The sequence below is a fragment of the Miniopterus natalensis genome, chromosome 15, assembly GCF_054644295.1.
Source record: "Miniopterus natalensis isolate mMinNat1 chromosome 15, mMinNat1.hap1, whole genome shotgun sequence".
In the NCBI taxonomy this organism is placed as follows: Eukaryota; Metazoa; Chordata; class Mammalia; order Chiroptera; family Miniopteridae; genus Miniopterus; species Miniopterus natalensis.
The window spans coordinates 37,895,400-37,923,247 of record NC_142095.1 but is presented as its reverse complement, the minus strand read 5'-3'; the positions used below and the strand labels follow the sequence as shown (position 1 = coordinate 37,923,247).

The window sequence follows — 27,848 nt, the reverse complement described above, 5'->3', positions numbered from 1 at the left end:
ATTGAAGGTAGAGGGCAGGCCCCAGGGCTGCTTTCTCACACGGGAGGGGTAATCGGCATATGAAAGCCAGTTGTTCTGGCTGCCAGGTGTATATATCTATATATAATTACTATTTAGTTACTTTACTTATAGGCTCCTGTACAGTTAAATAATACAATTAATAGAGATATTAATTGAATCCTTAATACAACCAATTGGAGCCCAGGGTTACACTCGAGGTCACCTCCAATGACCAGAGACAACTCACAAAGAGAAATGCTGAACTATCTATCAGGCTGCACTCACAGGAAAATTGCTAACATGTAACCATATTTTGATTGACAAATAGCGATTTAATACGATTCCTCCTAATAGCTTTGTATTCTGAGCAAGTCGCCCTGGATTCATTTCATCCAATATAAAATATAAGATCGCGGGGCGTGATCTCCTCTCCTGCCTGGTCCTATGCCAGGGGCATCTGAAACAGCAGTGAGTACAACATCGTCAAGAACAGAAGAATTTCAATATGACTGGATCAGAAAGAAAGAGGGAAGGAAGGAGGCAGGAGAGACAGTTGGTGGAGAGGAGGGGTGGGAGGAAATGTCATAATAGCAAGAGATGGGAATGGAGAGATAAACAGGAGGCAAATCATAGAAGACTTCAGTCTGAAGGGCCTAAATATTCCATCTTCCAAGCAGGACCCTTTTGAGAGTGAAAGGTAGCAATCTTACAAATTAGACCTTGACCACTGGCATATATGGGGACTGCCCCGCTGGGCAAACAGGAAAGCACCCCCTCTCTGGTCACTAACAGGGTGTTAGCACTTCTCCCAAGAGCAATGGGGAGGCAGTGAAGGCATGGAAGCCGGGGAGGCAGACAGCAGCTCTGAGGATCACCAGGCCCCTTGGCCTCCAGCGCAGAATCACACACTCGGTCAGACCTCAGGCAGGGAATCTGCAGGGCAAAGAGGGTGATGGGAACTGGAACTGCGGAGGGGCCGCTGGAGCAGAGATGTGGGAGAGGCTGGAGCTACTAGGAGGAAGATCGGTGGGAACTGGAGACAGAGGAGGGGACTTGGAGGTTTATGTCCTGGGTAAATGGAGGAACCATTCCTGGGATGGGGAGCGCTGAAAGAAAAAGGTGTCTCCAGCGGGTATTCCTTCTTGCCCTGCCCTTCCCACCCAATTTTTCCTTCATTGTTGGCTAATAACCAAGTTGCTTAAAGTTATGTGCCAAGTAAGAGTGGCAGTCTCTCAGCCAGAGTTCAAGGGACCCCACACGGAGTAAACAGCTCCGCTTTCCTGCTGAAGCCGAAGCGGTGCACGGATCTGTGAGCTCTGGGTAAATGAGGTGTGAATATTTGTGACACGGTCATCGAGTGTATCTGGGAACATGACTACCTCCTGGGGTCTCGGGTCTGATCAGCTTTTCATCAGTGCCGCCCCAGCGCTCCACAGACCTGGAGACATCATGACCAGGCACCAAGCAGCAGCCTAGGGAAGAGGCCGCCTGTGTGTTTGATGAGATGCTATGGTGGGCGAGGCACGGAAGCCTCTGCAACCCAAACGGCCCCCACAGGGCAAGCCAAGGCAGGGCCACTGAAAGCAGGGGATTAGAGGACACAGTTGACAAAAGGCAGTCTCCACAGTGTTTCCTGGCTGGGAACTAGGGGAAATGGCAGGGGAACAGCCACCAGGTCACTGCCAAGCAACAGCAGGGAAGGAGTTTGCTCAAATAGTCACCTCCTTAGCTGAGTGGTAGAACCAAGAAGAACACACACACACACACACACACACACACAGAGCTTGCAGCAGACCTGCCATGCACAGCCACAAGGAAGTCCAAGATAAAGAACTCAGCAGTGTCCTCCGTGGGTAGAGATAAATGATGAATAAACTTTTGGATTATAGGTCACTTCGTACTTCATACAAACAAGTGGTTCAGCCCTTTCTACTAAGGAGGGCACCCAGCTCCATGAAAATACCTTATCACACAGACGCTCCCAGAGTATGACATTCAATGCTGCTCCTTGAAATGCAAAATCTGAATTGAGCTTTTCTCTACAGGGCAGGACTTTAGAAGAAAGTGGTATTGCACCATGTCAGAAAGGTAAGCCAACCTGCTCAGGTAGTGAGGGGAGTAGGACAGTATCCGGAACACAGATGGGTATCGGTGACCTGATTCTGCTTACTGAGTGTGTGTGCGCGCACTAGTCCTTAAGCTCTCTCTGCATCTCCATCTGACATTCCCCTGCTCAATCAGCTGACCATATACATGCAGGCCCAGGACTCCCCATGTATGTAAAGTGAACAGTAATATGGTAGCAATCATGAGAATCAAATGGCAAGTATTTTCTAAATCGTAAACACTGTATTATTTTCTAAATGGTAAAGTACTATATTATTGATGCTATTATTTCTTATATCTCTATTTACAACATATAAACATGTCTTCTTGCTTTCAGGTTAAATGTAAATGAACTGAGAAATCAGAAATCAGTTAACAGGCAAATCTATCCAAGGTTGAAAGTCAGCCCAGGGTAGAGATCCAGCCTCATTTACCAAAAGAGTGAAAGTGAGAGAGTGAAAGAGTGTTAGCCAGTCTCTCTCTCCCTTCCTTCCTTCCTTCCTTCCTTCCTTCCTTCCTTCCTTCCTTCCTTCCTTCCTTCCTTCCTTCCTTCCTTCCTTCCTTCCTTCCTTCCTTCCTTCCTTCCCTCTTCCCTTCTCTTGATTCCTTTCCACCTTTATTTCTTTCTGTCTTTCAGCAATATAGAAACCACGAGGCATACTGTTCTTCAAGTTACTTTTTTTGAACCTCACTATAACTTTACTTTTTCATAGTAATATACATAAACCTACCTTATTTCCACTTCGAGCTGCCTCGTGTTAAGTTATACTGGATCTACAACAATTTGTTTACATTTAAGTTGTTCCCCATTTTTTTCTCTGTAAGTTACTTTTAATGTACTCATGACATTTTAAAAGCTATGCAATTCTAACTACCTCTCATTAGTTTGGAATTGAGTAAGAGTGGGTCAGCGTTTTTCTCTGCAAACTGTCTCCCGTGGTGCCCAGGCAGCCGCATTCACTGATGCGCAGAAGGGCTGCTTTCTGCCTGCAGCTCACAGCATGCCCACACCCCCGTATCACTGGCCACCTGTACACTGGAGCCCACAGAGCCGTGAGAGGTGGGGAGTATTCGAATCCGAGGTTGTCTCCTTTGACAGAGCTCAAGCTGGAAGAAACAGTACTGGGGGAAATCCAGCAACTCTGATGTGTGCTTTTGTTAATTCATGGACGCTCAGTAACCCCATGGGAAAAGATCAAAACTGCGAGGAAGAGGGGAGTTACATGGGTTTCTAAATGAATCTTAAACAGAGCCATGCCATTCCGTGGATTTCAGAACATCTTCATTATAAAACCAGAGGAAAAGCATATCGCTCTCCTTCCCTCGCCCCAGCGAGACCACAGGAGGTTCATTTGAAGGTCTGATGAATGGTTCAGAAGGTCTGAAGTAGATTACAGCCCAAGTTTACTGGTTTGAAGTCTATATTTGAGCTCCAGGCTCACCCAATTTGTCATGGGTTCTTTTTACTTAAAAAAAAAAAAAGTGAGTTATTTGGTACATAAAGCAGCAAAACAAAATTCTCTCCAGACAGTAAACAATCCTTTTAAAAGCCAGAAACAAAAAACTCAGAGCCTTAAGCTCACTTGCTCAAGGATGATGCATGATGGGCCATTTCAAGCCAAGCCCCAGGAAACCTGCGAACCAGGACAGTTTTGTTTGACCAAGGCCAGCATTTTCACCCTAACCTTTTCTTCTATCTCAACACTCATTGAGATTCTCACTCTTCTTTCAAAAAACTTTAAATGAACTTAATTGAATACTGTTTTAATTAAAATTACCTAGTTCTGATTTTTTAGGTGGTCACCGGCATATTGTGAAACCAGAGTTAGCTGTTCTTGGACTAAGGGTACATGATACAGTAATCTCAGATGTCACTTTCTAGAAGCCCTTTCATGCCCTTTCATCAACTGGAAGTAACATTACAGTGGCCATCAGGGAAACAGTCATAAGATGAAAAAGTAGAGGAAAGAAAGACCCACTTATTTGGCCGTCATAAGAACTTGTCAGGATACACATGGGTATTTTAAGTGAAGGATGAGCGCCCCGGAGGATTTGGCAGAGTGCAGTTAGAATTATTGAACTTGGAGGAGGGAAGGCCAGCATCAGTGTGCACAGTGCCATTTCTACACAGGTGTGTACAGAAGGTCACGATCCTCTGTCCTCATTTCACAGAGAACATGAGAAAATGCTTCCAGGCTCCCATTCAGGGGATTTGGCCTGAACTAGACAGACCAGTGAGGACTGCCAACCCTGGAATCAGATCATTTCACCCACAATCTAATTCAGATTGTCCCGATTATACTGACATAATGAGTGAGTTTCATGCTTTTGTTTTCAATGTTTTGTGGATCATCTACTGAAACAAGCGGGAAAAATAAATTTCATACAGAATCCTCGCCCAGGTGGCTCATCTATTCATTCATGCTTCTACTGAGCATCTACCTTTTAGGTAGTGGCCTGGATGCCCAGTCTTTTCCTTCTGGAAAACCAAGCAGGTCTGTCCAACACAGGCCGCCTACTAGCCACCATTGCAGATACCTGGACCAGGCTGCTGGCTGGGCTGCTCCACCTCCTAGAGATGCAATTATGGGTCCAGAATGGGCACCTGACCCAATAGAATCGATCAGAGTCCACAGAAGACACATGGGGGGGGGGGGTGACTGGAGAGAGGAGAAATGATTCCTCGCATTCATTTAAGGCTTCGGTGCAGTCTTTTCCACCCCAGGACTTTGCACTTAGGTGGGCTGCTATAAATTCCCATTTTGCTTTTGTGAATTTGCTATTCTCTGTCCCGTGCCACTGAGCAGTCCCGAATGTACATGACCTAACAGCAACTTGATGATAAAAATGGAAATGGTCCAAATTAGCCAAAGAAGCTCACCTTTGTTTTAAAATATCCTAAAACTGCAATGAAAAATAAATAAATGCTTGTTCTTCTGAGATTTTCTCCAAATAAAATGAGCCATAAGTAAGAACAATAGAACTTCAATCAGTGAAGCAAACTAACACACATTGTTCAACTGTTCATACTGATTTAATGAAGCCCCATTTAAGAGTTCCTCATATACTTGAGATTATTTTTAATCAACCTGTTTGAGGCAATTACTATAGACCCACACGCAGTTGGCAGAAATAACACAGAAAGATGTAATATGTCCTTGAACCAGTATTGTCTAATAACCTTTTGCAAAACTACAGCACAACATCACAGCCAGGGTATTGACACCGATTCCGTTGAGATACCCAATCGTTTCAACACCATGGACCCCTCAGGCTGCCCTTTTACAACCACTGACTTCTGCCGACTCTCACCGCTAACCCCTGAAAACCACTGATCCATTCTACATTTTTATAATTTTGTCATTTTAAGAATGTTATATGCAATATGTAGTTTTGGGATTGACGTTTTTTCACTCAGAATAATTTCCCAAAGATTAAAAGATTCATCTAAGTTATTGGGTGTATCAATAGCTTTTTTAAAAAATTGCTAAGTAGTACTTCATTATACACACAGGAGTGGGGAAAAGTAGGTTAAATTACCAATCGTCATTACCCCAAAGATAAATCATCAGCAAGGATACAAAATAACAATAAGAAGAAAACAAATAATCCAAATAAATAACTCAATACTTCATAGCTGAGTAATAATATAAGAATAAACCTGTGTTTCACATTCTCACAACTGTGAACCTACGTTGGCCCCCTCATATGTATATAAATCACAATTTGTTTAACTATTTACCTACCAAAGGATATTTGGGTTGTTCTCGTGTTTGGCTATTATGAATAAAGCTGCTATGAAGATTTATGTACAGGTTGTCGTGTGGACATGAATTTTCATTTCTCTGAGATAAATGCCCCAGACTGCAAATGCTGGGTCGTATCACACTGCACGTTTAGTTTTATGAGAAATTCCCGAATGTTTTCGAGAGTGGCTGCATCGTTTTACATGCCCATCAGCCACGCAAGGTGTCAGTGAGCCCTCTTCTCCACATGCCATCAGCACTTAGGGTTTTTCATTCTTTTTATTATTTTATTCTAGTCATTCTAATGGCTGTGTAGTGATATCTCATTGTGGTTTTAATTTGTATTTCTCTAGTGGTTAATGATATTGAGTATCTTTTCATGGACTGACTTGTTATCAGTATGTCTTTTTCAGTAAAATGTCTCTTCATGTCTTTTGCCCACTTTCTAATTGGATTGTTTGTTTTTTGAGTTACTTATAATCCCTCTATGTATTCTTTCTTTATCAATATGTGGTTTTACAAATATCTCCTCCCAAGCTATAGAAGATATTTGCAAATCACATATCTTCTCCTCCTTTCAAGCAGGGTCTTTCACATGGCAGTTTTTTCCTAATTCTGATGAGATCCATTATGTCAAATTTTCCTTTCATGGGTTGTGCTTTTGGTGTCGAGCCTAAGGGCTCTTTGTCTAGCTCTAGATTCCAAAGATTTTCTCCTACACTTTTTCAGATAGTGTCATAATTGTACATTTCACATTTAGGTGTTTGACCCATTTGAGTTATATTTTAAGTTGCGAGGTGTGAGGTGTTTTGGTTTTTGCTTTATTGTGTGTGTGTGCGTGCGTGTGTGTGTGTACGCACGTGTGCTTCTGGGTATTCAGTTGAAAAGAATATCCTTCTTTCATTGAATTGTTTGTGTACTTCTGTAAAAAATCAGTTGGGCATCCTTGTATGGGTATATTTCTGAGTTCTCCCGTCAATTCCATTGATCTGTGTTCTACTCTTCCATCAATCCCGCACTGTCTACGTTACTAGGCCTTGACATTGGGTAGACTAGGTCCTATTTTATTCTTTTACAAGATCGTTTTACTATTCTAGGTCCTGTGCCTTTCTATGTAAACCTTAGAATGCCCTTGTCTTTGTCTACAAAAGCCTTGCTGGAATTGATAGGAATTGCTTTAAAGTTACAGATCAATCTGAAGAGAACTGACACCTTTACTATGCTGAGTCTTCCCTGCATGAACGTGGAAAGTCCCTCCATTTATTTAGGGTTTCTTTGATTTCTTTCATCAGCGTTTTATATTTTACAGCATGCAGAGCCTGTACAGGTTTTATTTGGAGCAATTGTAAATGGTATTTTTATTTTTTTCTTTCTTCTTACATTAATAGTTTTAAAAATTTTTTTAACATTATTGTTAAGAGTATTATGGCTGTATCCCTTTTTTCCTCCATTGCCCCCTTCCCCCGGTTCCCACCCTACCCATTTCTTCACCACTTATTGTCTGTATTTTGTTTTATTTTATTTTTTCCATCACCATTTACCCCTCTATGCCCTCTTCCACCTCCACCCATTCCCCCTTCGAGATCACCACACTGTTGTCCACTTAGATTTCCATATGTTCATTGTTAGTCTATACAAATGTGACTGGTTTTTGTGCATTTATCTTGTGTACATAACTTTGCTGAACTTGTTTATTAGTTCTAGGAGTTTTCTTGGGTTTTGCATTTTTGGTAGATTCATTGGGATTTTCTATATATACAATCAAGCCATCTGAAAATAAAGGGAGTTTAATTTCTTCCTTTCTGAACTGCATGCCTTTTATTTCTTTTCTTGATTTTTTTGCACTATTAGAATTTACAACACTATGTTAAATAAGAATTGTGAATGTGAATATCCTTGCTTGTTCTGATCTTAAGAGGGAAAGCTTTCTAACTTTCACTGTTAAGTTTAATATTAGCTATAGAATTTTGTAGATGGTCATTATCAACTGTTTTTGCTGACAGTTTTTTATTTTTTAATTGTGAAACTGTTGAATTTTATTAAATGCCTTTATTGAGTTAATTGATGTGGTTGTATGATTTTTCATCTTTAGCCTGTTGATACGGTCAATTACATAAATTGGCTGGACACTAATGTCGAACCAGCCTTACATACCTGGACTAAATTCTTCTTGGTGATGGTGCATAATTCTTTCCATATATTGTTGGATTTGATGTGCTAAAATTTTGTGGAAATTCTTGCTATAAGTTCATGAGGAATACTAGTCAGTAGTTTTCTTCTGTACTTTGGAGTATCAGGGAACTACTAGCATTACAAAATAAGTTGGGAGGATTTCCCTCCTCCTCATTTCATCTAGAACAGGGTCCATAAAATTGGTGTTAATTCTTTAAATGCTTGAAAGAATTTCCAGTGAAATCATTCTGGGACTTAATTTTTTTTTTCATTTTTTGGAACTTTATAAATTCAATTTCTTTAATATTTGTAGGACTATTCAGGTTATCTGTTTCATCTTGGTTGGATTTTCATAGTTCACAGTTTTTGAGTATTTGGCCCATTTCTTCTAAGTTCTCAAATTCATGAGTGTAAAGTTGTTTGTAATATCCTTGTATTGTTTTACTAATCGCAGTATCTGTAGTGATATTTCCTGTTTCACTTCTGATATTCATGATTTGTAACCTCTCTTTTTATTTTCACCAGTCTTGCTAGAGGTTTATTAGTTTTATTGATTTTATTTTTTGAAGAACCATCTTTTGCTGTCATTTATTTTTCTCTACTTGTTAACTTGTTCCAATTTAATTGATTTCTGCTTTTTATCCTTTCTTTCCTCCTGTTTGCTTTGGGTTTATTTTGCTTTCCTTTTTTTAGTTTATTGTGGTAGAAAGTTAGGTTATTAATTTGAGACTTTCTTATTTCTTATGTAAGCATTTAGTGCTATAAATGTCCCTCTAAAAACTGTAACAGGTTTGTCCAGCATGTTTTGATATGTTGTCTTTTCATTTTCATTTAGTTTTATATTTTTTATATTTCCTACAATACCTCCTCTTTGACCCATGGGTTATTTAGAAGTATGTTTCATTTCTAAATGTTTGAAGATTTTTCTGTGATCTTTCTGTTACAGATTTCTAGTTTGATTACACTACTATCAGAAAAGTTACTCAGTAAGATGTCAACTCTTCTATAGCTATTAAGGATCGTATTATGCCACAGGACATGTTTATCTTGGTCAATGTTCTGTGGGTACTTGAAAAGAATGTGTATGCTGTTGTTGTTGGGTAAAGCATTCTATAAGTGTTATTCAGACCTTATTGGTTGATAATTTTGTTCAATTCTTCCATATCCTTGCTCACTTTCAGCTTAGTAGTCTATCGATTAAAGACTATGAAATGTACAAGTCCCCACTGTAACTGTAGGGGTTTCTATTTCTACTCACAGCTGTATTAATTTTTAAATTTATTTTTCAATTACAGTTGACATACAATATCATATTAGTTTTCAAGTGTATAGCACAGTGACTAGACATTTATATACCTTACAAAGTGGTCACCCCAATAAGTCTAGTACCCATCCGGTATCATACATAGTTATTACAATATTATTGACTATATTCCCTATGTTGTACTTTATACTCCTTTGACTATTTTTATAATGGGAAATTTGTACTTCTTAATCCCTTTCACTTTTTTCACACATCCCCCCAACCCCTCTCCCATCTGGTGACCATCAATTTGTTCTCTCTATGAATTTTCTATTTTGTTTGTCCATTTATTTTGGATTTTAGATTTCCAATGTAAGTGAACTCATATGGTAATTGTTTTTCTCTCTCTGCCTTATTTCATTTAGCATAATATCCTCTAGGTCCATCCATGTTGTCGCAAATCACAAGATTTCATTCTTTTTTAAAGCTGAGTAATATCCCATTGTATGTATGTACCACAACTTTATCCATTCATCTATCAATGGACACTTAGCAAATGATACATCTGGCAAGGGGTTACTACCCAAAATATATAAGAAACTAATACAAATTAACAATAAAACAATCCAATTAAAAAATGTGCAGAGGACATGAGTAGACATTTTTTCAAAGAATACATACATACAGATGGCCAATAGACATACGAAAAGATGCACAACGTCAATAATCACCAGCTGTTAATTTTTGCTTCATGTGTTCTGAAGCTCCATAGTCTAGTCTAAATGCACTTAGAACTGTTATGTCTTCCTGATGGATTAATCTTTTTATCTTTCTGTATTTCCCCTCATTGTCTCTAATAATTTTCTTTGCTCTGAAGATTACTTTACCTGAAGTTAATATAGCCACCCTTATTAATGTTTGCATTGTATATCTTCTCCCACCCTTTTACTTTCCACATACCCATGCCCTTATATTTCAAGTGAATTTTTTGTAGCAGTACATGGTTGGATCATTTTTTAATTCACTCAGCCAATCTCTATCCTTTAAATAGTGTGTTTAGACCATATATGTCATAATCAGTTAAGGCTTAAATCTGCCAATTTATGTCTTTTTCCTCTTCGTTTCCTCTGTATCTCACCCCTGTTTCTCTTTTCTAAATTCCTATGAGTTACCTATAAGTATATCTCTTTTAATTGTTTTCTTTATAGTTGCTCTAGCTACTATAAATATGTAACTGTCACAGTCTGCTCGTATCAGCATTTACCAATTCCATTGAAATGTAAAAATTAGGTTCCTTTACCCTCCATACTTTTAAAATATAATTGTCTTAAGTATTTCCTCAGCAAACATTGGGCACCACATCAGACGATACTATAATTTTTGCTTTAACTATCGAATATGATTTAAGAATCTCCTGAGAATTAAGATAGACTATTATGCTTACTCCTATTTTTACCCATTCCTATATTCTTTTCTTTCTGAATTTCCAATGCTTTTTCTGTTATTTCCTTTCTGTTTGGAGAGCTTCTCTGGCCATTCTTTTAGGGTAAATTTGCTGGTAACAAATTCTCATAATTTTCATTCATCTGAGAATGTCTTCATTTCCCTTTCATTCATGTAAGATATTTTCATTGAATATAGAATCCTGAGTTGACAGTTCTCTGCTTTCAGTACTTGAAGAATATTATGCCACTTCCTTCTGGTCTCCATAATTTCACATGAGAAATTTGCTGTCATTCAACTGAGTAATTTTAGTAGCATGTCTTTTCTCCATGGATGCTATCAAGTGTTTGTTTTGTCCCTTGTCTAATTGTATTTAATTATTATGTGTCTTGCCATTTATTTACTTGGGTTTATCTTATTTGCTTAGCCTCTTGAATGCATATGTTTATGCCTTTCATTAATTTGGAGAAGTTTTCAGACAATATATCTTCAAACATCTATCCAGTTCTACTCTCTCCTCTTCAGGGACTTTCATGACATGTCTTCTCATTCCTTTGTTATCGTCCTACATGTCCCTGAGACTCTGTTTATCCCAGTTTGTTTTCTCTCTGCTGTTCAGATTGGGTAATTTCTATTGATCTGTCCTAACATTCACTGATTTTATCTGCTGTCGTCTCCACTCTACAAGTGAGCTGATCCAATGAACTTCTTATTTTGGTAACTGTATTTTTCAGTTCTATAGTTTCTGTTTGGCTTATTTTTTATACCTTCTACTTCTTTGCTGAGATTTCCTATTTTTTTGTTTGCTTCAAGAGAATTCCTAATTGCTGTTGAAGCAATTTGACAATTTCTACATCTGACTCATGTCAGCATTGGCTTGTGTAGTCTTTTCTCACTCATGTTGTGATTTTCCTGGTTCTTGGATGATAAGAAATTTTTATTGCATTCTGAGCATATTGGATTACATATTATGAGACTCTGAGTCCTATTTCATCACTTTCTTAGCATTCAGTCTCTCTGTTGAGGTTTAGCACAAGAGCTAAGTGGGTGTCAGTGGAATGGAAGATCAGCTCTCTGTTCAGCCCCACTGAAGCTGTGGAAGGTTGGTCTACGGTTTTCCCATTGGTGTTTGGCTGGAGTAGCAAAGGTACTGTCTCAAGGGTATTCCTGGATAGGTCATCCTTCTCCTGGTCCTTTAGCTAGAGGAAACAGGCTTTTCTTGAAAACTTTTTTTTTTAATCTGTGTCTATTGTTGGTTCAGGTGGGAGTCATTTGGATTCCTCTATTCTGGACATATGGGAGTCAATAAGAAAATCCAGGGAACTCCCCTCCATGTCTTTAGATTAGGTTACATTCAGGGATTTTTATTTGTAAGGGGGAGGATCTAACTGAAATGTGGCTGCTCCACATTGGCAGAATCAGATTCTGGACTAATCTGTATATTCAAAGCTACTCCAGTCTTCAATACCCATAAATTCAAAGACAATTTTACATAAATTAATAGGCCACCTTCTCTAATGATTTTTTTCATTGATAAGACTTTGTATCTCCAGATATTAAACTGGCCCTGTTCATTGGGAAGTTACCTAAAGGAAGGCCTTAATTGTCTTAAGCATCTTTTATATTTTATTTTGCAGGCACCATCACTGGACTCTTATTCGAGGCTTGGAAAATATTACAATGCTGCTTGAGAAAGGGATACATTCCAGACCAGTCAGTGGCCAAACAAAAGGAAAGTCTCTAGGAAAATTTGCCTATACGTCTATGTCATTTTTTCCTACCTTAGCCTAGAAAATAGCCATAAACGAACATTCTCTAGATACACTTGTTCTTTGAACTACAATGAAACTTTTTCTGTCTCATAAAAGCAAAGCTTGTTATGAATGGTATTTCCTCCCCTTCGAATTGAAGCTTGGATGTTAACTCCGGTATGATTTTTTCCTTCTCACCTGTGTTCCAGTTGTAATGAATTTTTCTAAATCTTTTATCGTTCACTCCCTCAGAGATGCCCAAACAAGGTGCTTCTACCACCTGCATTTAAGATAGCACCAATGTCCCTCCCATGGGAGCCCAGGGTTGTCTCCAGCTCATGCACAGGGCCTCACAGAGGCCCACCTTGGTCACTGTCCTCAGCAACCTCACGGGGGTCTGCTCCCCAGAGCAGGAGCATTATTTTATTGTACCTGCCTGGCAGTTACCAAAAAACGATGTGAATAATGGCAGCTATGAGTCCCAGGAGGTGTGACATTGTTGTAGTCACAGCTATACCTTCGACCTAAATTGTCACCTGACCCTGTAGGAGTGGTATTGGTAGTTGTGATGGTTGTACTGTAATTTAAAGATGGCCAAAAGGAAATAAGATCTATTTTATAGATATCTATTCCGGGCATTTTCCCAGAATGCTCCAACTGGAAAGTAAACTTCTATCCCATTTCTTAAGGTCCTCCTTTAACCTGTCTTCTTTTGTACTATAATATTTATGGGGCGGGCAACGGTTGGAGCATGAACAATACTGCAGAGAGCAAACATCACCTCTATCCTCGTAAAGTTTACCTTCTAACCCAGGAGACATATTACCCCAATAGTTACTCCAACGATTATTTAGCCAGTTGTATTAAAAGCAATAATAATGCAATAAGTGACTTCAATTTCCTTCAAAATCTCAACAAGAGTCATATTTTTCCAACGGTGTCAACCTAGGTGCCAGGCACAGCAGAGGATGTGTTAGAGCAAGAGAAGGAAACAATGCAAGTGCTTCAGAATTAGCCAGCATCTGATCTCCACGGAATCGTTTCATTACCGTCATTTCATTTTGCCTCTTCCTAAGTGTTCCCCACACGGGGGTTCTGAGGCCCTTGGTGAAAGAGCAGTGCATGTGATGAGTTTCTAAAAGTTCAGGCAGAATTCTTATAAGTGGCCCCGTGGGGGAGACGGGGGTGCCAGGACCCCCCAGCAGCAGGCCTCACCTCCTTGTTCGTCCTGTCGGCCTGCACCAGCGTCCCGTTCAGGCATGGCTCCACGTAGTGAAGCTCCTCGTTGTACTGCAGAGGGAAGAAAGAGCCAAGAGGAAATGATTAGGCATTTAAAGGGTCCCACTTAATAACTTAAAGATACACACACACCAACAAAAAAGCAGCATGGTCGCAGGCTCAATTCATTCACGTAAGGTGGCCTTCCCAATTGTTGCCCCTAGAGAAATCGTGCATATGTGACAAAGTCAGGCTTGATTCATTTCTTGTTTGAAGAAGAAACTTCTTGGTGTCTGGCAGTGCTCAGGGTGTACACAATTAATTGATCATCCCTCAGGGGCAGCTCCAAATGCTGGGGCTCCCTGGGCACGGCTGACAGCACCCGGTCCATGTGGGATCTAAAGAGCATCCCAACTTGGGCAAATAGAGCTCCAGCTCCTGTCTTTGGCTTCAGGGAGCCAAGGGAATCATGTGCGGGTCACACAGGTCTGGGGACAGAACAGAGGAGTGCCTTGATGTTCCCTGCTCACTCTGGATGGCTACGCAGGTGTTAGTCTTGACATTACTACACAGCGACACCACCTTCCACTCAGGCCAATGCCCACCTTCCAATCATTTTTGATCCCAGATCACCCAGAATAAGGCCCTTTGTTTTTGTCCAAAGTTCACAGCTAGGAAGTGGAAATATGAGCATTCTCTTCATTTCCCTTATCAAGCACAATTCTCTGCACTGTAGCTAGGCTCATCCTCCCAAAATGTATATCTGGTTATGTCACCTCTTATCAACACCATTCACAGCTCCCACTGCTCTTCAGATGAACCTTCCCAGGCCTTGGCAAGGCTCTGGACACTTGGCATCTGTTGACCTTTCTAGCATTTTCACTCTTTAGTCCCCACCCCATGAACTCAACACTGTCCAGCCCTATTCCTTTTCTGTCCTGACACGTCCTGTCTTTTCCTTCAAGCCTCCCACCGCTGGGCCCTCGCCTGGCGCCCTCACTCTGGCATCTCCTGGATGCCATCCTCTGCGCCAGCTCATTCTGCCTCCTCCAGGAAGAGGCCTCTCAGCAGGTGAGGCCCCTCTCCTGCATACTCCCGAATGCTAGTTTCCTGGTGCCTGGCTCCTCGCCACCAGGCGGGGCCACACTGTGAGAACCCAAGTCTGGTTCCTCAGTGCATTCCCTGTGCCAGCACAGGGCTGGGCCCACAGCAAGTGCCCGGGAACGATATGCTCAATGGGACCGTCGTGGCCCTTCCGCTTCATGGACCAAAGGCCCAGCCCAGAGCTCCCGAGGGGAGGAACCAAATCCATCTCTCACAGGCCCAGATCTCCTGCAAAGTCTGGCTAAGGGGTTTGGACGTTAAGCCCGAGGGCATGGAGGACTACAGAGGCCTGTGAACAGGAGGACGAGTGAAATAAAGAGATGAGCTTGGGACAACTGCTCTGGGCACACTGCAGGGATGGGCTCAAGAGGACCAGACCTGCAGCTGCTGCAACAGTGATTGAGGAGCATCAGGTTTCATGTGCTGAGGTGCAAGTAGGAGTAGCGATGATACTAATAGCAGCAATTAACTGTTAGTGAGCACTTACTTCACCTAAATATAGGCTAGAGGTCATCCACAAGATATTTCAGCCTCATGTGGTAAGCACTTCAAATTATTTGCCCTTTGCAGATAGGGAAACTGAGGCAGGGCAAGGATGATCTACTTGTCCAAAGTCATACACAGATTCCATCCTAGGTAGCCTAACCTCACAGCCACTGACCTCAGGACAACAAAGCCCCCAGTGCCTCCTCTCTGGTCCCCAAGCCTCTGTTTGTCATCAGTCTGACTTTAACCTTTGTTCTCAGTCTAGTCAGGCAAAAGCATTTGAAAAATTATAGCTCAATGGTCTTAGCACTTAGATCTCCTCTGATGAGGCATGGAGAAAGAAATACATTCATGCAATTCTGAAATGAGCCACTGGGAAAGGGGAGTGCAACTTTCCGTGATCAAATGGAACATCATCTCAGGCCCCAGAAAGCGACTGCACCATCCACCCTGAAGCAGAGCGTCCCCAAAGTTCTCAGTTCACATTGGACTGGCACTGGATGTGGCTGGGAAAGGAAACAAACAGCCATCCCCCTTTCCTCCACCCTCGCTGTTGACTGATTTAGTTCAGGGTGACAATATGTCTATTCCTAGAGCATAAACAGTCTGAGCCGATCGTAACCATCCAGCCCCCCTCCAGGGTATACAGGCTTTCACAGTGTCTGGCCACAAGAGGTGGTCAAGTGACTCATTTTCAGCCAATGAAACTTGAAGGGGTAGTTTTCTGGGCAGTTTCAACGAATCTTTTTTCTTCCCATTAAAGAAAAACTCTTCTATACCCGCTGCCTTCTCTCGTACTTGGGATGCTCTTGTGCAGTTGCAAATCATTTTGCAACAAGGTTAAGAGTGGACAGCAAAGTTCAAGGAAGACAGAGCGGGAAGATGGAGCCAGTGTGGGCCCTTGGGGACACTGCTGAGCCACTGCAGCTGAGGCCACATGTCTTCTCCCTGGATATTAGGAGGTGCGTGGATGCTGAAGCAGCCTTCATTCGGCGGTTTCGTAACCTGTAGCCAAAAACTTTCCAACTCCATTTTCTGGGTATATTTAAAAACTTCATCTGTGCTCTGCCTAATACACATTCTCAAAGTTGATTCTTGTGGTTGTACACTCTGAGCTGGGAGTCAGGACACAAGTCCAAGTCCTGCCTCTGCCATGTACTCACTGTGTGGCCTTGGGGAAGTCACTAAACCTCTCTGATTCCAGATTCTTATGCATAAGAAGGTGCTAATTCATCTTCTGTTATCTTCCAGGGGTTCCCATGAGGAGCCAATGAGGCAACAGACCTGAAAGTGTTTGGCTAATGTAAAGGCCTGTGCATGTGGGGGGCTGCGAAGGGGGCTCAGAAGTAAAGAAGACCGAGAAGTTCTTGCCCTCATCAGGGAGGAACATGTGCAGTAATCAAAACCATGCTTGCCGTCCCTGTGTGAGCCGGGGCCACAGTGGAGGAATCTGCTCTTCTGAACCCCCGCCAGCTTGTTAGTGGCATCATCCAAGCTTGCAGTTGACTAATTTCCCTTGACTGCATCAGGATAAAGCTATGCTGAGCAATCTGGTCTGTATCACCAAAGGGAGCTGGCTCAGCTGTGTGAGGGAACGGTGCGCACCGGGCAGCTGTGCCAAGGAGGCCCGCTGGCTGTGCACGCTCACCACGCTGCCCCGGAGCTCCTCCCAGGGGACGCCAAGGGCACCCTGCACGTGGGACTGCTTCCAAGCTCCCGGCAGCTCTCTGTTTGGAAACCTTTCACTTTTGCATTTTTATGGATGCTCCCTAAATGTCTACTCTGTGAAACAATAATGTGGGATGGCCACATTATTTTACAACTGCAGATCTGGTCACCTCAGCCCTAAGATGTGCCGGCCTCATGAGTGGGTCTCCTGCATCCTTCCTTAAACAATCAGACGGCAATTGTCTAAGGAAGAAAGGGTGCGATGCAAGGTCACTGGCAACATGGACTCTGCTTCTGTCATTTGCTTTTGCTCCTTCCTGCCACCAACACTGAACCCTAAAAAGGAGCTAGACCAGCCCCTTCCCCCCACAAAGCAGTAAATTGCTCCTGAAATTCCTGAGACATGAGAAGAGTCTGTTAGCAGAACAGGGGAGGACACAAGCAGCCCTGGAGAAGGTCCAGCCGCTCGCCAGCCACATGGTGAAGAGATGAACAAAGCACTTTCACCCCGTAGGAGCTCAGACAGCCACATAGACAGTCTCTGTTGGTTTCCTTCTCCCCTTCTCTTGTCTGACTGGGTCCCCTCCTCTGATTCACACAAGGCTAGGCAGTAGAGCTAATGCAACTGAGGCAAATGGGCTGGTTTCAAATCCTGGCTCTGCTGCACACTAACTGGGTGACCCAGGCCAGGGCATGTCAGCTCTGTGAGCGGCAGTGTTTGTGTTGGGGAAATTGGGGATTGACTGAACCTCCCCCATGATCTCACTGTCAGGATGAAATGAGATGATTTGGCAGAGAGTCGACATAGAACCTGGCATATAAGAGGCAGAAAGAAAGTATGTGGTACACATTCTCAGGAAGAAGGAGAATATTATGTGAAAGTGATGTGTGCTACAGGAAGACAAAGGCCACCGTGCACCCTCCACCCCCAGCTGGCACTTGCTGAGAAGGAGTGGATGTGGGGTGATGGCAGTGACCTACTCTTGGGAGCCGGTCTCATGTGCCCCTGAGCATCTCTGGAAAGCAGACTCTGCTTTTGTTGGAGAGAAATGCTTCACGAGTTGGCACATGTGACTGTCTAAATACCCGAGATGGAAACCACCAGGTGTGTGGCCACACACTGCTCCACTCTGAGCCACACTCTGAACTCTCTTGGTGACCTGGGTCTTTGACAGACTGGGAGCCACGACAGTGTAACCTGCTTGCTGCCCAATCCCCTTCCAGGAAGGCATCTGCCAGGGAACCCTTTGTTCCTGCGTTTGCTCAGTGAATATTAACCAAGCACCTGCTATGTGCCAGGGACATCAAATGCTGGCTAATCTCCCCATGCTCATCACTGAGTGATCATGAACCACTTCTTTCCTGCTTTCATTAGTGAAAGAATATGCTCATTACATCCGAATATAATGTCTGCTTTCCTTTTCATAATAAAATGTGCTTATCTGTGAGGCTGCAGTGATCCCTCCAAAACAAAAACAGGCTTGAGATAAACCCTGGATCTTTTTCAGTGTTAGATTACATCCCACTACTCTCTCTTCACAGGAACTGTCCCTCCCGCTCCTCTGTGCCAATCACCACACTCTACACTCTGACAGCAAGGGACACATCACCAACACCACCCTTGTCCTTTCTGTTGCCCAATCTCTGCAAGCATTCCCTACATCTCTCGTCTTAAACATAAAACATAATCCTCTCTGGGAATTTTAATGATGATCTAACACAGGAAAGGCAAGTTTTAAGTTTCATTAAATGAATGGCCAGAATGTTTTGGAGCAGGATCTAAAAACAAAGAACAATTGGCTGGACTCCCCCACCAAGATTCACGCAGCTTCAGCACTTGGGTGGAAAATCGCGTCACACGCTGGTTGGCGTGGGTCACAGCCCAGAGACCAGAGAGTCAAGGACAGCTGACTCTGGGCTCTGGGTCATATCGAGGACTCTGAACCCTGCTTTATTCTAGAAGCGAGATTTGGCCAACGAAAGCAATGGAGCTTTCAGGCCTGGCGGAAGATCATCAGTTGCCTAAAAAGGAGAATGAACGAAGACCTAAGAAGGGACAGACGTCACCGGGACCTCTCAACACCTCCCCAAGCAGCTGGGGCCCCTTCAGCGCCTTCCACCGTCTCCAGATGAAATCCCAACTCCGCTCTGTGGCTCCCCAGACTTGTCGGATCTGGCCTGACTCCCTCAATCCGGCTCCATTCTTTTCATCACTGTTCCCATTTACCTCCTCCGCCTCACACAGTCACCCCAACTCCAATGTGGCCAGTCACTGAAACTTGGGCCACCCTGACCAAGCCTGCACCTCCTGGGACGAAGGAGGAGCTTCTACAACCTGCAGACAGTACTTTTCTCCTCAGTTCTCCCTCCCCCTGCCCCACCTCACCGCACGTCTGGCTAATGCCTAACTAACGACCTTGAAGTGCTCGCTCAGGCATCACCTCCTCCAAGAAGCCGTCACAGTCCGCATGGGTCGCCTGCCCCAGCACTGTGCCCTCCCAGCCCCTCTCCGAGGCCGCAGGGGGGCCGTGACCCTGGCTGCTGCCCCTGGCTGCTCCCACACCAGCACCCACACACCCAACCCCAAGGTCCCTGGGGAAGATCGCCTGCCTCCACTATTCACAAAGACGACCCCACTGCTTAAGGGTGAGCACTCGACAGGATTTGCAGAAATAAGGATCTGAAGGAAGAACCAAAAGGCAAAACTGTAGGGACGGTCACTGATAAAAAAGAGCAAAGCCGAGAAAAAAAGAAGTTGACACGGGGACAAAAAAAACAAAAACAAAAAAATGAGACTCTCTACCACCTCCAAAAAATGGATAAACAAGAAGTACAGGAAGTAAGTGGGTACGTTTTAGAGAATCTCAAAATCCACAAAAAACCCACAGCATTCAAACGCTGGCATGCTCATACAACGCGAGAAAGCTGATGTGGAATTGCTGGAATGCCATTAAATAGTTTCACGGTTTTATTGGTGCACTTTTGATTAAATAACCTTCAGAATGGAAATGTGTGGGGATTATGTAACGAAGCAGATGAGCCCACAATATTTTCACCAACACAAGGAATCGCAGGGATCTTTGCACTACAAAAGCTTCTTGTATAATTTGAAACACGACTGGACATAATTAGTAGTACTGAACAAATGAGCACTGAAAGAAAATACCATCCTCATACTTTTAATACGGAATCGATTACTCTAAAAAGCAAATCTACAGCAGGCAAAGCACTGGAGAGATGGTTTGAAAGAAAATTCTGCAAATTAAAACCAGGGCACCAGAAAGTTCTGGGTTGAACTAACAAATGATGCTCTTCTCAGCACAAACAGGGGCTGCAGGAGGCATTCAAACTGATTTAACAATATCAGCCAGTTAATACCGTATTCGTTTAATGCATGGCCCTAGACGCCTGTGAAATCATTTTTTAGATTTCAGCATCGGACAGGACAGAATTAGCACCCTCATTTTTATGATAATATTGTTCATTTAATGCATGGCTTGGAGTTAGACTTCAAAGGGAATCTGAAAAATATGCCTTTTCTCTTGTCAGAGACATCTCTCTTCATGCACCAGCGGCTGGACCTTACATTTTAGCTTCGAATGCACAAAATCACTCTCATATTTCAACTGTCCCTTTATAATTCAATCACTTAGTTCATCAGTCTTAGATAGATTCTGTAATACCCTGTTCATGAAAGCTAAAACCGTTTTTTAACTTCATCTTTTCATGTTTATTCTCTGACGAGACCTGGACTGAAAGCTTTTCAATATAATGCATAAGATGCATTTAGCAATGAACTTCACACAAACATGTAAAAATGACTGGAATGGCCAAGGAAAGCCTTCTCCACTCTTTAAATCTCTCTCCTCCCTTTCCCACTATGGCCCTGAAAATCAAAAGTACCAGATGATGAATTAGATTTGTACAAACAAAAGCCTACAAGGGCTTCCAACACTGAGAATAAAGACTATTTCCTTTCCTTTCCCTCTAAAACACTGAAATTTCTCCTCAAACATCTACCCAGCAAGCAAGAGAAAGCTGAGAGTTCAGTGAAGAGTTTCTCCCGTAGATGAAACCCAGCCCACAGAACTAGGCACTCAGGCAGACAGCGCGTTCTGCATGGAGTTTCAAACATCCATTGCCCTGCACCCACGTGAGCCTGCAACGGGGTCCCCCCCTAGACAGAGGCAAGTGACCATTTTAAACGTGGTGAAGAAAAACTTATACCCAATTTCTGGAGCAATTTTACTACTATGGAAACAGGAGAAAGTGATGGAGGAAACAAAACACAACACAACACAACACAACACCACCACCATCCGGCAAAGCAAAATGGGTGAAGTGCACTTAGGGTGCGGAGAGACAATTCAAGGGAATGCAAATAAAGATTTTCCGATTACAAATCTACTATTAAAAACCCTCAAAATACTGGTGTTATGAACAAAATGTTTGTGCCCCCCTTTCGAACCTCCACATTAAACCCCCAATGTGGTGGTATTTGGAGATGGGGACTTTGGGAAGTAACTAGGGTTAGACAAGGTAATGAAGGTGGGTTCCTCCTGATGGGATCATGTCATTATAGGAGGAGACATAACAGAGCTCGCTCTCTCTCTCTCTCCCCCTTTCTTGCTCCATGAGAGCATAAAAAGGCCATGTAAGTACACAGAGAGAAGGTGGCTGTCTACAAGCGAGAAAGGAAACCCCCACCAGAAACCAAACCCTGCCCAACCTTGATCCTGAACTTTCTAACCTCTAGAACTGTGAGTAAATAAATTTCTGTTGTTTAAGCCACCCAGTTGTATTTTGTTATGGAAGATGGAGCTAACTAATACATAGTTTCTAAACATGTAAACACTACACCCTACTTAGAGGACATTCCAGTAATACCTAACTATGCACATGCCTTTTGGTGTAGCAATTTCACTTCTAGATTTTACTCAATAGAAGCACAATCGACCCTGCAAAAATAAACGCATGAGTCCATTCACTGTAGCATTCTTGATTAGAAAGGGGATCAGCAACTGCATATGCCCAGTAACAGGGGACGGATTAAAAAAATCACTGTCAACTACAGGCGATAGAATGCCCTGCTCTTCAAATGCACGTGATTACAATATGAGTAGAAAAGCAAGTTGCTGGATATACTGTAAAATGTGATTCTGTTTTTGTGGAAAACTTATGTATATTCATGCACATAGAAAAATCTGGAAGAATATGTGCCAAATGAAAAGGAAATGGGAACATTTCTGAATTGTTTAAAATTTTTACATATGTTGCCTAGATTAAAATAAATCAATGTGTAAAGTTATTGTTAATTATTCCTTCCTTTAGTGACCTCAGGCTTTTGACATAAATCCACTAACGTATTTGGTTCATTCCCTTAGCCTTTAGGGAAACAGAGTTCGTGACTTTACTACAGAGGCTTCAAGTAAAAATGTTCAGTGTACCTTCCTAGTTATTGAAATAATTATGTACATAGCCTTAAAGCAGATCATTTATGTTGAAAACTAACAAACAGATGTATAGAGAGACTTATGGGACTTCTAATGGACTTCTTTCTATAAAAGGGGCAATTTGGGGTAAAAAACATACTTTTTTTCCCCTTAACTGGTCTAGAACAACTGGCAGGTCTACTTTTAATTCTCTTAATCACCTTCTCTTCATTACTGAGTTGACACTGTTTGTACGTCTTAATGAATTTACAGAGATTATTTCAATCGATTGGTTTTGTTAAGAGAACAATAAATCCTGACTGATAAGGATTCAGGATTAATTAGTTAGCTCTTCTTATTATGCAAATCTCTGATACTTCCGTAATGAGTAATTAAAGATTAATAAGAAAGATAGTCCCAAATTAGCTGCTTCTTATCTGTAAATGCTTCCGGATGTGCGGGGATCTGGCCATATCAGCATGTTCTCCATGAGACTGGTAGCTAGAGGAACTGCTATCTGAAAGCCTCCTTGGGAAGGACTGGGCCCCTGCTCACGGGGTTTCACAGGAAGGTGGCTCAGCTGCTCCACTCCACTCTCTTCACTTCTGCTCTGGAAGCAGGAGGTAAAGCCTGACAGCTTCTGAGTCTTGGTTGTGCCACTTTCTCTGGCTATGTGACCTTAAGCCAGTCATTTCTACCTCTTGGTGCCTTTGTCTCCAGGCCACTTAGCACAGAGCTGGGAGAAGACTCAATGAGGTCATCCTCATAGGACATCTAGCAGGGGCTTGTACACAGCGGGGGCTCTGTGGAAGGCAGATGCTGACATTATCCATTCGTTAAATATTTAAGCTCCTACTATTTGCCAGGTGCTGTCCAGGCACCGAGGACAGGTCAATGAGTAAACAAGACTAACCCCAGCTTCCATGGAATCTATGACTCTTTTCCCTTTCTTGTTCGGGCTTTTTAAAAGCTGAAGCCATAAATCACGGTGCCCGGTGGTTGTGGCATTTTGCTCACAGGCAGGCAGGAGGACACTCATTCAATCAAGCCTCTCTGCAAGCCCAAGGTCATTTAAACACACTGCCCTCTGCCTAGTGAATAAAAAAGGGTGTCATGCAGAAGGCTGCCAGGAGTAGGGTCCCTTGATGACACATTCTGCTCGGGGGCTGGGGAGCCAGGCAGACCAGAGCAACAGCATTCGTACAGCATGTCCACACCACTCTTCACAGAGCACTCTCCCACGGACCATGGCCTCCTGGGCACTGGCCCAGTAATCAGGGAGCAGCCCTGTGGGCCAGATGATTATATTAGCTTCACAGCTGGTGGGCTCATGATCAGACTCAAGTGGTTTGCCCCAAGATGCACACCTGTATGTGGCAGAACCAGGATTCAAAACTAAGGCCCAACTCCAAAGCCCAAGCTCCATCCCCCTCACCAAGCTGCTTCCCCTGCCTGCTACAGCTCTTCCATGGCCCAGATAGAGGTGACACTGAGGCAAAGCACAGGTGACCCCATACAGAGGCAGCTGGTAAAGTTATCCAGGAAAAGAGCCAGGCTCACTGTGGCTATAATCTTTGGGAAAAGAGTTAGAGGGCCATAAGGGACGTAATGAGAATCACACCAGAGAACGGGGGAGAAGAGGAAGCACCTGGAGATGGACAGCTGAATCAGGGCTCCTTCCAGAGAGGATGTCACTGCCCGGCTTGGCTCCTGCATCTCCCACTTTCCAGCGTGGTGACCTTAGGCAACTTACTGACACTCTCCCAATCTAAGCAGCTTCATCTGAGAAAATGCCCAAACTACTCCTACTGCCTAGAGGTGCTATGAGGAACAAAGGTGATGCAAATATGAAGAGTATAGTAAATGGCACACAGTAGGCACTTAATAAAAGCCACTTTGGTTTCTGAAGTTGAGATAAAGTGTACTGTGAATGAGTCTACAACTGCTCTCCAAGTTTTTGTCATTTCGTCATCATGAGTGTTATCACTATTATTGTCATCAGAGTAATCCAGCTTAGAGTTCACATCCACAGGAGAAAATCTAGCAGTTTAGGAAAAACCTTGCCAGGTCTAATTCTGAAGAGGCTGGCTCCCCAGGAAAACCAAATCTGGTGCCACAGATGACAGCACCAGTCTGCATGGTTAGGAGACAAATATGTGCTTAACTGCATCCCAATGTCCCCGACCCTCTCCAGCATCACTGCTCTGTGAACTCACAGGGGCCCAGCTGGCCCTCATCCTGAGGCATCTAAAGCTCTGTACACAAAAGCAGTGAGATTGTTAAGGGTTGCTACTAAAAGATCAAACGAACCCAAAGTGCACAGAAAGCACAAACAGCCGCACTCACAGCAATGATGTTGAAGAAGTCATCATCCCCCAACGTGTCCAGAATAGAGGAGACCGTCTGCTTGGCGATGGTCAGACGGAGGCCTTTCATGCTGCCACTGACGTCAACTAAAATGACCACGTCCTTCGGAGAAGTCGCTGCCTGGATGTACCTGGGTCGCAGGAAAATAAAGTGAAAATGAATCTTGAACGTCTCTGCAAGTTTTCTTTGTAAAACCTAAAAGACTTGCCCATTTCCTACCATTTTCGGTTCCTGCAGTCAAAGGCAATGACTCCATTCTCATCTGGTTCCCATTTAATCCCTAGAAGAAAAATGGAGTTATAAGAAACCCAGAAACTTCAAATATTTATTCATAGCACTTCAAGGCTGCTCTGCTTTGCTGACTGAATGGACAGGGTGAAAAATCATATGCGAAGACCAACCCCGGAGCTCATCATGTGCTCCATCACCCATTCTGGGAAGGTGCTCCAGGGCTGCAACACAACAGCAGAACAGCCTGAGCTCACCCGCCCCAAGACCTGCCAGAGAGTGGTGACATCCTGCGTAAAGCACTGTCCATCAAGGAAGGACCTGACTCCAGCCCCTTCCACGGTTAATGATAAAGTTAGCCAAGGTCAATTCTCACTGTCCCTCAAATTGTTGGACCTGGGGCATCACTCACAGATCTCTGGGCAGAGGTGGGCCCCACCCCTGGACCCGGGTAAGGTAATGTCTGTAGCATGAAGGGTAGAAAGCATTTGATATGTGTCTATCTCAGAATATACACAGGTCTGTTCTTTCCTGACTCCTGTTTTTAAAATCAGGAGTTTTGGTCTGGCCTTCCACACTGAAATAAAATCAAATGGCCCTAATTCTGCTGTATGATGAACTTTGCATTTCAGGCTTGGAGGCCTGCAGAGTTTTCTCATGTGTAAAATCAGACCCAACACCCTTAGCTTCACGGTTTACAGATGGTCAGGGTGTTTTCAGTGTTGACATTCTCTATTTACAACTTAGTTTTTAAGAATAAAACTTAAAAAGAAAAGTGCTGCTTAAGGATAAGATAGAAAGTAATTGTTTTCAGCTATCAGTGGTGCTCAGAGATGGAGGATTCGAAACGTAGACTTTGGAGTTAATAAAATTAGAACAGAAAAATTATTTTCACGGGAGAAAATCATGACTCAGGTGGTAGCACTGAAAGTCTCCTTTTCAATTACTAATGGCCAGCTTTCTGGACCACACCGGGCTAACAGTCCTGCGCTTAAGATAACACCCCCAAAGTATGACACAGATAACTGTGAGATGACAGTTCATAACCCCAAGAGTTATTTTGATCTGTCTTCCTTGTACCTACATTTCCCACCTGCAAATGTGCTTAATTTAATGAGCTTCCTGTAACAAATCAGAAAAAAGAAGTGTGAGAAGCCACTGCCAACTGAAGGCCGTTAGGTAAGGAAGATGAAATAAAGCTGACATGCTATTGTACACTACGGGAACAAGAATGCAATTTGTTTTAAAAACATCTGACACGCTGCTTTGTATAAAGCCAAGTACAGCTAGAATTGCAGTCTTGACACATAGGCAGTTAGATCCTTGGTGAGGCCAGATAATGTTCCAATTTGTAATTCCACAGAGAACTGGTTTGAGTCCAATGTTAAGAGCATTTATCTTTTAATGTGCTGCCTCATGGTAGGCGTTCAGTGGGTGTTTCCCGAGTTGAATTGTGGGTAGTGTTCTCAGAGGCTGAGCAAAGCCGATTGCCCCCCGCCCTGTCCCCCACTCTGCCACCCATCCCACCGGGAGGAGAGAGTGTGCAGCTCTCTCACTGCCCCAGCATTGAGGCCTGGGCCTGGGGGCAAGGAATTAAGGCCGCCGAATGCTGAGACCATTTCTCTGCCAATGAGCTTATAACTCCTCCCAGGCACACTGATGGCCGATGGGCCTACAACAGTGACCAAGAAAGATGGGTCCAGCTCCTCCTGCTCTCAGGAAGCCTCACAGGTAGCAGAGAAGCAGACACTAGATAAGAAGTCTCAAGAGCCAAAGCTGTCAGGGAGGAGAAGCACCTGAGGCCGTGTTAGTGAATGAAAGGTGGTTCTAATCCATAAGGGGAAGAAGCCTCTCCTTTAAGGTGAGAACAGAATGATGGTACATTAGTTTCCTAGGGCTGATGTAACGGAGGCCTTCCAACTAGGAGGTTTTACAGAAATGTATTCTCTCGCTGTGGTGGGGGCAGATGTCCAGCATCGAGGTGCTCCCTCTGAAGGCTCTAGGAAAGAGTCCTTCCCTGCCCTGTCTCAGCTGCAGGTGGCTTCGGCAATCCTTGGTGACTTGTAGCTGCAACTCTGCAATCTCTTCCTATGTCTTCACATGGCTTTCTTCCCTCTGTGTCCCCGTGCCCTCTCCTCTTATAAGGACACCAGTCATCTTGGATGCAGGGCCCACCCAAATCCAGTGTGATATAATCTCAACTTAACTAATTACATCTACAAAGACCCTATTTCCAAATACGGTCACATTCTGGGGCTCCAAGTGCACATAGACTTGAGTCGAGGACACTATTAAGCCCACTACACATGGGTAAGACTTGTAAAGCTCAAGTGAAGGGTGACCACAGGGTGAAGAATGCCCCAGGCAGACAGAACGACATTTGCAGAGGTGCTGAGGCTGAGAAGTGCACGCCAAGTTCAAGGAATTAAAAGAGCGCTGGTGTGACTGCACAGGAGCGTCTATGCCAGAGCAAGGATCCTGCCTGGTGGCAGTAGGGACCTCAAGGCCCAGGCTCTCCTGATCGGGACATGGGGTACACGCTGAGTAGGGATGAAGGCCCACCTCGAGCCAGTTCTAGGCACAGCTGCCTGGAATGGAACAATAAAGGTCACACCTGGTCTCCAAGTCAAGACAGGATGGGCTTTGGGGGCTCAATCTGCTCAAATCTGACATATGGATCAAAACCTTCATTTCACAGCAGGGACTTCAAGGTTCTTAGAATTCAGCAGTGTTGCCTGAGATTTCTAGTTAGGACAAGAACTTGATGTCCCAGGCATTTACATAAGGGTGTCCTATGAGTTCTCCAGTGCAGTGAACTGGTTTCTGTGCCTCGGGAGGGACATCTGGCTGCCTTTAATTTGCTTCAGCGCATCATGAATCTCTG

The 27,848-nt window shown here is 43.4% G+C and overlaps 1 protein-coding gene across 1 annotated transcript in view; it reads right to left on the bottom strand.

Moving 5' to 3' along the window:
- CACNA2D3 (calcium voltage-gated channel auxiliary subunit alpha2delta 3) overlaps nucleotides 1-27,848 on the bottom strand; it is a 556,479-nt gene that overhangs the window by 392,789 nt on the left and 135,842 nt on the right. The window contains exons 5-7 of the mRNA XM_087825134.1: nucleotides 24,956-25,016; nucleotides 24,716-24,866; nucleotides 13,677-13,751 (exon numbers count right to left, since the gene is read on the bottom strand). Coding sequence (XP_087681260.1) covers nucleotides 13,677-13,751; nucleotides 24,716-24,866; nucleotides 24,956-25,016 — 287 coding nt within the window. The remainder of the gene's footprint in view (nucleotides 1-13,676; nucleotides 13,752-24,715; nucleotides 24,867-24,955; nucleotides 25,017-27,848) is intronic.